Source organism: Caenorhabditis briggsae, assembly GCF_000004555.2.
Source record: "Caenorhabditis briggsae complete genome, chrX, whole genome shotgun sequence".
Lineage (NCBI taxonomy): Eukaryota > Metazoa > Nematoda > Chromadorea > Rhabditida > Rhabditidae > Caenorhabditis > Caenorhabditis briggsae.
Genome location: NC_013491.2, coordinates 18018683 through 18029106, shown reverse-complemented (window position 1 = coordinate 18029106; position 10424 = coordinate 18018683). Strand labels below are relative to the sequence as shown.

The 10424-nt window shown below is 37.9% G+C and overlaps 2 protein-coding genes across 2 annotated transcripts; one reads left to right on the top strand and one right to left on the bottom strand.

Moving 5' to 3' along the window:
• Positions 1–6068, top strand: Cbr-nhr-91 (the record flags this gene model as incomplete). The annotated part of the gene is made up of 10 exons (XM_045240476.1): positions 1–161; positions 205–331; positions 418–515; positions 3962–4057; positions 4120–4172; positions 4232–4389; positions 4448–4562; positions 4607–4898; positions 4956–5210; positions 5963–6068. The coding sequence occupies 10 exons, from the start codon at positions 1–3 to the stop codon at positions 6066–6068; spliced, it is 1461 nt and encodes a 486-aa protein (XP_045093465.1).
• A 545-nt stretch (positions 6069–6613) lies between these two features.
• Positions 6614–9828, bottom strand: Cbr-glb-28 (the record flags this gene model as incomplete). The annotated part of the gene is made up of 5 exons (XM_002645875.2): positions 6614–6635; positions 6758–6949; positions 7039–7272; positions 8072–8202; positions 9757–9828. The coding sequence occupies 5 exons, from the start codon at positions 9826–9828 to the stop codon at positions 6614–6616; spliced, it is 651 nt and encodes a 216-aa protein (XP_002645921.2).
• Positions 9829–10424: the final 596 nt, after the last annotated feature.

Below are 10424 nucleotides of genomic sequence, written 5' to 3'. Positions count from 1 at the left end.
ATGGACGTTGCGGACTCAACCTCTGAGACGCCACCTGTCTTCGATCATAAGAACTTGGCCCTCGTAGCTCAGACTAATTTGCTACAGTTCTATCTGACACATTTGGCAACTACGTTTGCTCCCGCTCTTAAAATGGACATGCGGGAATCTATTACTCCCAGGTATTATTAGAAAATTCACTAAAAAATCAAATTTTTGTTTCAGTTTCAGCCTTCCAGAGAGTCCAAACTCTGATACAGATGATTCAGCATCTGCTGCGCTTGTTTCTTCAACCAAAGCACTTTTCACGCTTCTCGGTGGATCTCCAACAACCACCGACAGTACTGTAGTGGTGAGTCGGCAAAAACGATGATGCACAAAGAGCATTATTAGGGGGAGAGGGGAGCAAAAGAAGAGGTGGAAATCCAAACATTTTAGAACGGTACAACTAAAAAATCCAGCGCCACCAGCAAACTTTGTTCGGTATGTGCTGATAAATCAACTGGACTGCATTACGGCGCTTCAACATGTGAAGGGTAAGCATTTTTAGCATGTGTACGTATAATTACTGGTTCACCTAACCTTTTAGTTTGATGTCTGAGCATTAGTCTAGATTTTTCTTTTAAAGCTTTCTGGTTTCAATTCTCAAACAGTTTTCTTTTCCTCCCAAAATAGCTGGGTGGTCAGAAATCTGTTCCACACGCAAAAACTGTCTGGACGACGGTCAACGGGAGCTATTAACGGAATTAGTGATCGGATCGGGAAAGCGAAAGTGGTGCTAGATGGGGGAGAGGAACAGTGAAAGTTCAGCCGTCAGCACCGTCCGTGTCGTCTCGTAGTAGACAGCCGTCGGCACCAGGATCGTCAGAAAGACGAGACCATGCGGCCTTCAGGATCTTCCATGATGGTCAAGGCCTGCAGCATGACACGACACACCGCCGAACACCCAGTCAGTGAAATGTTGCGAAGGGCGTCCTCCTATCCAAATGTGTCACGCACCTTTGACCAGTCTCAGTACATCCCTCCCAAACACTTGGTCAACCTCAGTTTGACCCCATCACTCCCGTGTTGAAAGTCGGTGTGGAAGTGCACTTTAAATCGGTTTAAATGAGGAGTTTCTCTAGGTCACACGCACCAAATGAAGATGTTTCTTTTTTAATGGGAATGATATTGAAATGTGGATTGACCTATTCAGTATCCAGTCTAAATTGCGGTTTTATGAGTCAGAGAACATGAAATTTCAAAGCATACTTAACTTCATGTTTTAATATTATAGAATCTATCAGTAATAGTTTTCAACCTAATTATCCAGTTAGCCTTCTACTGTAACCATTTTTCCTGACTGAAGAAATTGGACTCAAAAAGTTTAGGCTTTTTATGAAAATTCAACATTTCGGGAAGGAATTCTACAAATCCAATAATCTAGCGAAATTCTGGAAAATTCAGGAATTTCGAAATTTCGAACCTTGAAATTTTCTTGAAGCACTTGAAAAAATAATTACGGTAGCTGCAAATCAAGGAATTGAAAACCAAAAATCATTTTCCGATTCTAAGTTTTGTAATATTAGACACTCAAACCATCAATTTTGAGCCCAATTATCTCGATTTCTGTAAAAGATATCAAACATAAGTCAACTAATAAGTTAATTCTTATAATATCACCAACATTTTATCAGTTGACATATTTTTGATATCTTTCACACAAATCGAGATAATTGAGCTCAAAAGACACGTATCGGGTTTACTGGTCATATTCTTATTGGAAGAAAAAAAAACAAATAATCTTTGAGCTTAATTATCTCCATTCCTGTAAAAGATATCTAAAATTTATCAACTGACAAATTAGTCATCAAAAAATCACTAATATTTTATCAGTTGACAATATTTTGACATCTTCTATAGGAACCAAGATAATTGAGCATAAAGTTAACAGTTTAGGGACCCTTCTATTCCGGGTTTTGTGATATTTTAAAAATCAATAACGAAACAATTCTCTTTGTTTGTATGAAATAAAGAAAAAAAAAATTAAAAAGTCCGTATATGTGATCACAAAATTTCCTTTGGCTTTTAGTTTTTTTTTAATTGCATTAGAGTAATATAAAAAAATTTTTTTTCTGAAAAGAAACTTCACAAAATGTTTTTGAATCTCCGAACTTGATTTTCACTTTTTCCCATGATAAATTGGTCTATCAAGCTGCTTATAATTGACTACCCCCAATTAGATACGTATTCACAATATTTCACAGCCATCTCTATCTGAGGAATTTGTAAATGACCTTTCCTATTTATTGATACAGATAAGACACATTTTTCTCTTCATTTCAAAATAAAAAATGTCTAAAAAACGGATAAACGTCCTTTTGCGGAAAAGATAGCTATCTTGGTGTACCACACGGTACTCAAAGTGCAGAGGACAATTCCAAAGTAGTTCAGATTTCCGAGTGAGATAATCTCAAGACGAACGTAGGTGGTCTCTTCGATAGAAAAAAAGTTTTGAGGCTAGATTTTCCGAGAGATACTGAACAAGAACCAGAATTTCGGTCACTTTGGAATACTCGTTTTTTGTTGTCATTCGGTTTTCTCAGTATCAATCAACCTATCACTTGTTCGAATGTGACATCTCTCTTAGTAACTATTGTCTCCGGTACCGAGGAGGGGGAAAAGTCGGAGGTCAACTCGGACAAGGTTTTGTTAGTGGGAGACGAATTGCGTTGTCGGACAAGGTCGGTTCAACTGGTGCCATCTGCGTAACCTCTTCTCGTCACCTCCATTTTCTCCGGAGGGCCGCGCGCTCCGCCCCAATATTACTCTGTAGCCCACTTTTTCTCAATTCATTGATGACCGCGACCCAATTTGAAATTATTTCAATATGTATGTTCTTCAGTTAGGTTTTCTTTTTTTAGTGTGGACAGTTCGGGGTTTCGAGGTTTGAATAGTCAATTATAATAGCTCCAATTAGAAAAGCTCAAATTATAGATTTTTCAACAAAATGATTCCAATTAGTCAATTCAGTTGAAAGTACCGTGAACACTTTCATAGAATTATCCTTATTTGGGCACATTATCTTGGTTTCTATGCAAGTCATAATATCACCAACATTTTGTTTATTGGCAAATTTTCGATATTTTTCGCCTAAAGTGAGATAATTGAGCTCGAAGTGCAAGTAACTTCAGAGTGTTTACCGTAGTTCATGAAGGAAGCTTGAAATATTTTTGTTTGAGTTTCCAGGAATGAACAATTACTCTTCCTCATTCTCTCGAAAATTCAGTTCTTGACACTTTACTAATTTTAATCAGGAATTTTAAGAATATTTTCGAAGCTGAGAAGTGAGAAAGAACTGACCGTCACTTTCTCATAAATAACATAAAATTGTTAGCACGTGCTTGATGATTGTAACCTAAACGTTTCACCACAAGTTCACACTGTTTCAGCGTCTCCATCTTAATTTTTCATTTTCATACAATTGTAGAAAAAAGTTATGACAGACAGAAAATGTGGGTAGGTTGCAAGGGCATCTTAAAGAACAAGGTCACTCAAAGAGACCCCAAGGAAACGTTTCTGTTGCTGCCTCTTTTTTTTGCGCATTTCACTTTACTATCATTTTAACCCACCACGTCCTCCTCACCCCATTTTTTTCCGTCCTTCTCCTTCTGGTTCTTCTTCTAGTCATTTTCTACAGGCCCCTTTCGCACGTTGTCTAAAAATTTTTTTTGTTTTCCTTCTACTACTTTTTCCGACTTCGATTCTAGTTTCCACATTTTTCCCCTATTGTCGAATGTCAACAACTATCCCTGCCGTTTCTGATCGACAATTAAATTGAGTAATATACCATATGCTCCGAACACCTGCTCCTACTGATGTAACCTTGGCGATTAGGGCAATAAATCGGTGACAGCACCATTATCGCGTTGTCTCCTCACTTTTCAAATCGACCTAAAATATTCTGACAATTGTATGAAAATGAAGGTTTTGGTTGTTCCAGGTGCAAAGGATTCTTCAAGCGATCTGTTCAAAACAAGAAGGTCTATCACTGCAGTCAGGACAACTGTTGTGAGATTGACAAGCAGAATCGGAACAGGTAAATTCGAAAAAAAATCGACCCTTCAACCCGCAATAAAAAACTCTTAATTGACCTTCCAGGTGTCAATCGTGTCGTTTCCGAAAGTGCATCAGCAAGGGCATGCTAACCGAAGGTTAGTTTTTTTTTTCGCTGCGCCCCCTCTGACCGCAAAAATTTTCTTCTCATTTGTAGCAGTAAGAGAAGATCGTATGCCCGGTGGAAGAAACGGGAACAGTATCTACAGCAACTACAAGCAGAGGAGAAGTATCATCCGGAAAACGAGAGATTACGTTGAAGAAATAGAGAGACGACCGTTCCAGAGTCTTCCGAGTGGCAAGAAATTGATTAAAGTGAGTTTTCAAACTTCCCAAAGTTAATTGAAGCTATTGCCAATTTTTACTGTTTTAGGAGTTGGTAGAAATGGACTGCTTAGATCGTCTGATCAATCTAAAAGGACTCCGAATCAATCCAGCATCGGCAAGCAGTGATATTGCTCCAGCGTGCAAAAGACTAACTAGAATTGGTTTGTTCTTCCATGTCCCTTGAATCCTAACTTTTCATTTTCAGGTGATGAAATTGTGGAACAACTTGTGGAGTGGACAAAAACCCTTCCATTTTTCGATGAGTTACCTGTAGAAGCCCATACACATCTCTTGACACAACGCTGGGCTGAGCTTGTTCTCCTGTCTGCTGGATACTATGCCTGCTCAGTTTTCACTCCAGATTCTCCAGATACTACAGAAATGATTGATGAAACTGATGAGATATCATTCACAAATCCACAAGTTAACCTTCGCCTACTACAAAATCGATTGGCGTTGGTGCTTGGGAAAGAAATTCCGTTCGAGCATGTGTCTAAGTGAGTTGACCTCTCAATTTGTCAATGATTTAGAACTAACCTTGTTCTTTTTTCTAGGGAAGCTGGTACGCTTGTCCACCGTTTCACCACTCTCCTCAACTCGTTCTCCAACCTCAAGGTCTCTCCAGAAGCGTACGTCTGTATCAAGGCTATCACCCTACTCCACCTTTCGCCCGATTCAACTCTAGACCGAACTATCATTGACAAGGTCAACACCCTTCAGGATCACTTTGTCAAGACGTTACAAATTCATTTGCATCAGCCGGGAGAGGATTCGCAGCAGACGACGAGTTTGGCGCAGATTCTTGAATGGTTCGTTTTTCGGAATGGGAATATCCAGTAAAACAAAACTAAAAATAAAACAACATTTTAAATATTAAATCGAGAAGTAGTCAGATAAGAAAAAAGTGTTCAATTATCTCGGTTCTTATGAAAGATATCAAAAAACAACTGATAAAATGTTAGTGATATTTGGATAAATAATTTATCAGTTGTAAAATGTTTGATATCTTTTAAAGGTACCAAGATAATTGAGCTGAAAGTGCACATATATGAAAGGCTTCTATTAGAGCAAATACGATAGCTACTTTTTGGAAAATTCAACTTTCAAGGTCAGACACCAGTCTTCGAGTCACTTTTATCCGGCTCCTCTGAATGGTTCCAAAAATTGAAAACTCATGAAACTTTATTTTAAAAAATCATTTCATTAATCAAGTATTTTCCGAAAATAATTGACGGTAAAACCTGTAATACGAGCCCCACACTATCAAATTTGAACTGATTTATCTTGGTTCCTGTGAAAGATATCAAAACGGTGTCAACTGATAAAATGTTTGTGATATTATGCTAAACAATTTATCAGCTGGCAACGTTTTTATATCTTTGACAGGAACCGAGAAAAATTGGCACAAAGTTAAAAGTTAGAGGTCCTCTCATTACCGGTTTACGGTAGTTTGATCCTTCAACGAAATTTTCAGCAATTTTTGTATGTTTCAGAATTCAATTTAAACAAAAACTACAGTACACTAGCTATTATTCTCAACAATATTAAAATCATTTTTCAGGCTCCCAGAGCTCCGAAACGCCTCATCCGTACTACTCCACTCCAAAATGTTCTACGTACCATTCCTTCTCTGCAAGAATCCTAGACGCCTAGTGTTCGACGAGTAGCTCTTCATTTATCCGATTTTCAGCTTTACTTCTCGGTTGTGCAATATAATTTAGTTCTTTATAAATTCATTTTTCTCCTATGTTCTGCCTGTCCTATCCTAGAAACCAAATATATTTTCAGCATAATTTTTTAAAAACTTTTTCTATCCCTCCCCCTGTCTGATCTAACTCCCATAACATAGACGAGTGATTGGAAACATTATCAAAAATTAAATTATGATTTTGGATCCTACGGTAGTTTTCTTCTTTTCCTCTCTTTCTTCTCGGATACTTTGATTAACAGATGTTTGTGAATAATTTGTGCAATTCGTGATTTCTTTGTAATTTCCATCTCATTTCCTGTCCTTTTTCTCTATGTTTCTCTTTCTCTCTCATTTTATAAATGTGTAGTCTTTTGATTTTCGGCTTTTCTTTCCCAAATAATAAACTTTATTGATTCCAAAAAAATATATATACACCATTCGAATACAAAAAGTTATACATAAACAAGAATTTATGTCTAAAAAACTGCATCGATCCCAGATATCCCAGTTGTGTAGGTTGAATTATTCGAGTGCCGAACGTCCACTGAAAAGTAAAGATTTAAAAAAAAAAACAAGAATTTTACATTGAATCTTAAATGAGAATCCGGGATCATTCCTGGAATCTCTAAAAAGATTTCAAAAAGTTGAAAACGATGAAACATTTACGTCAAAAGTTGAACACGCGGAGTGAGCATTGGCGATTGATGAGAAGTGCGAGAAGCATGAGCCAGGCGATCGGCCAAGAATGAAGAGAGAAGCATCCAGGCTCTTCCGATGTCCCTGTGACGACGTCCCGGTCCGTTGTACTCGCTAGCGACGCTCATCAGAGCCTCGGCGAACTTCTCCCAGTGTGGTCCACTGGAAAAAATATTTTCATGATTACATCATAATCGGCAAGTGCAACATCCGGTTGTTGATAGGATTGCGATTAAAAAGCTGAAACTCACGTGATTCTGAAGTTGGAGTGTCCGCGGCCAAGAAGCTCAACCAATGGCTTGAGTCCCTCCTCCAAGTTGTCTAGTTTACCGACGCAGGATTGAACCAGCTCGACGATATACTTAATGTGACGTTGCTCGGTTTCCTGGTTTGGGAAAATCAGTTGAGGAGCATGGCACGCACGGAAGAATGCAGTGAGAACCGATTTTGCAAACTGCCACTTTGGAATGCGGTTCCATGATTGCCTAAAATTTGTAGCTTTAACATCGAAAGTTCAGCTTTAGCATCAAAAGCTACATTTAGGATCATACTGTCAACACTTTAATTGAAATTCAACTTATACCTGCAGTTTGAGCTCAATTATTTCAACTTCTAAATGAATTATCAAAAATCTGTCAACTGATACAATTTTTATCACAATTTTATTAACATTTTCTTATTTGACACATTTTTCATATCTTTCATAGAAATTGAGGTAATCGAGCTCCAAGTATATGTATAGGATGGCCTTCTATCAATCCAATGATCACGGTAGTTATGTTGTCTGAATTATTTTCTAGTGGAAAACTGCTGAAAATTCAGTGCAAACAACCAAAACTAGCATCTGCACTTGGAGCTCAATTATCTCGATTTTGATAAAATACATCAAAATATGACAATAGATAAAATGTTTCTCGTAATATCACCAACATTTTATCAGTTGACACATTTTTATTATCTTTTCCAGGAATTGAGGTAGTTGAGCTCATAGTGCGTGTATAGGGTAGTTCTCTATCAGAGTATTTCTTATTATGGATACATGAGTGATCTCTCAAGCATTGAATTTTTGATCATTGGTTTATTTTTAGTCCCCAGGAGGTCTTTATTTTAAGTTATGTATAGTGTAGTTGCTATACAAAATCTAGCTCATTCAATTTCATTCTTTCAACTTAATCCGAGGACCACACCTCAGAATCTTACTTTATAATCTAAATTCCCAGTCTACCTCACCTAATAATTATACTAATCCCTTCCCTCCGAAAGATGGGAGTATATTCCTCTTACCTGATGAGTCTCTGCTGCTCCGGAACCAGATTCAAAACTCGGTGAGTAGCTGGAGAAGCGCTGCGACAGCGTCTCAATGGTCGTGGAGCCTGAAGGCCATTTGGAGAAAGACCCGACATGCTCGAGCTGTGCTGAAAAACTGAAGGTTAAGAAGGAGAAGGGAAGATGGAGCGGCCGCTCTTGGCCGTGCAAATTTATGAAAATGAAAAGAGGCGGGCAGAACATTTGGGGGCCGAGACGGGCGAATGGTTGCTCACGGAGATGCGACGAAACCAGGCAACATATGAAAAATGACAGGGCGCATCCACATCATGCGCTTTTAATTTGAAAAGAAGAGAAGGATCTTGAGTCCTTTTCGGCGAAGTTTTTGTCTGAGGAAAGGGGAAAATGACGTTTGGACCAGCGAAGGACACGTCGAAAATGACGTTTGGACCATCGAAGGACACGTCGACGGAAGCCAGGCCCACGAAGGTATTGAACTTCTTAATAAGAAATGAGCTCTTCTGATATAGTGTTTCTGGGAAAGGGTATGAATGCCAAGTTGTTTAATCCAAACAGTGAAAGTTACAATATTGGAAATGGGCCGGGGAATTTTAGGAACGAATCAAAACGACATTTGAGAAAAATCTTTGAGTTTTTCAGACTAAAATAAAGTGATAATCCAAGCATTTTTAGTAGACAGAAAAACATAATTAGAGTGCGATTCGAAATTCGGGAATCTGTCCACTAATTGATTGTTCTTCATAACTTGTACATTGACACAAACAACTTTCAGAAATGATGGAGCATTTAGCAATTTGAAAGTTATTAGGGACGCTGATAATTTTTTAATCATTTTTGCGGTTGTCAGACGTACCAAGAACAAACACTTTTCTAAAATCTTATAGCAAACTTGCTTTTTCTAAATACATTAAAAAGCCTGAAGCAAGCTTACCTCAGAAAAAAGAATAGAGAAAGTTAATTTATTCATTCTAGAGAATGTAGATGCTTAGAAGATGATAAAAACTCATATTTGTCAAATTCCGGGACGACCCGGTGACACGGCCCACCCCCGGCCGGGCAGGGTCAAAAAAATTCTTCCGGCCCGGGTAGCTGATTAAAGAAAAATAAAAATTCTCAAAAAAAACTTCCTAAGATTATTCGCTCTTACAAAAGGATCAGAACTTCGATATTTATTGAAAATTCAGCGAAAATTTCGAAATTTTTCAAAAAACTTCAGAATTTCGAAATTGCAGAAGCTGACCCGGGGCGGGCCGGAAAATTTTTTTATTTGATCCTGCCTGGCCCAAGAATCCCTAGAACCCGAAAAATTTGATATAATTTAAAGAAAAAGTCAAGAAATAATCAGGAAACCGTTTTTTTTTGGTTGATGCGACCTGATCGATATTTTCCTCTCGCAAACGATCTATCAAATATCCTTATCATGAACTCAAATTAGTGATTAATTCATGATGTCAACATCACCCCATCGAAGTTGGTAGAAAATAAATGTAAACAGAGCCATCGTTTTCATTTTCGCCTTTCCTTCTAAAAAGGATTTTTCAAGATATCTATCGGTGAATAGAGAATATGTAAAAAGAAAGAGCAAAAAGGACGAGAAAATGAGGGGAAAACGAAAATGAGTGATTCATGAAGTCGACGAGAGCCACCAGAAGAAGCATTAACAAATTCCCCCCGCTCCTTACCTGATCATCATCCAACGACATTGCGGAGAACGAGAGAGAATCCGAGGCGTCTTCGATTTCGTGATGGAGCATGTTATCTTTTATGGAGATGGATGCTGAGAGTTCTGAAAATCAAGGTAGTCAGGAAATGAGTTAGTGGATTTGTATTTTTGAGGAATACCAAAAAATAAGAAGACACGAATGGCATAAAAATTAAAGAACAGGTCCGAAAAAAAGGAAAAAAGAAAGAGAAACGAGAAAGTGGAGTCAAATTGATGAATGACGATAGATGGTAAAAGAAAAGAGCACTTTGTGTCTCATTAACAAGGGACCGCATCAAGAAAACAAGAAAAATTCCAAGAAGACAAAGTGGTTTTGGTTTCGAAGCAAATCGTCAAAGATGGGTCGAGAAGAGCAAGAAGAGTGAGTGAGACAAATTAGCTTCTCATTTTTCATGAGTGGTAAGAGCTTCTTACTAAGAGGTAATAGATGCAGTTTCTTCTTTGACGCAAAACGTCGTTTTTATGAGATTGATATTTGAATCCAAAGAGAGTGAGGAAGAAAATTATTTGGAGCAGCAAAAAAAGGAAAAACGAAAATTGTAGGAAAATGTTGCTATGGGAATTTCGGAAAAAGGAGCTGGAAAAGGTAGAGAAATGGAAGCTATTCCTGCATGATCAATGTGACCA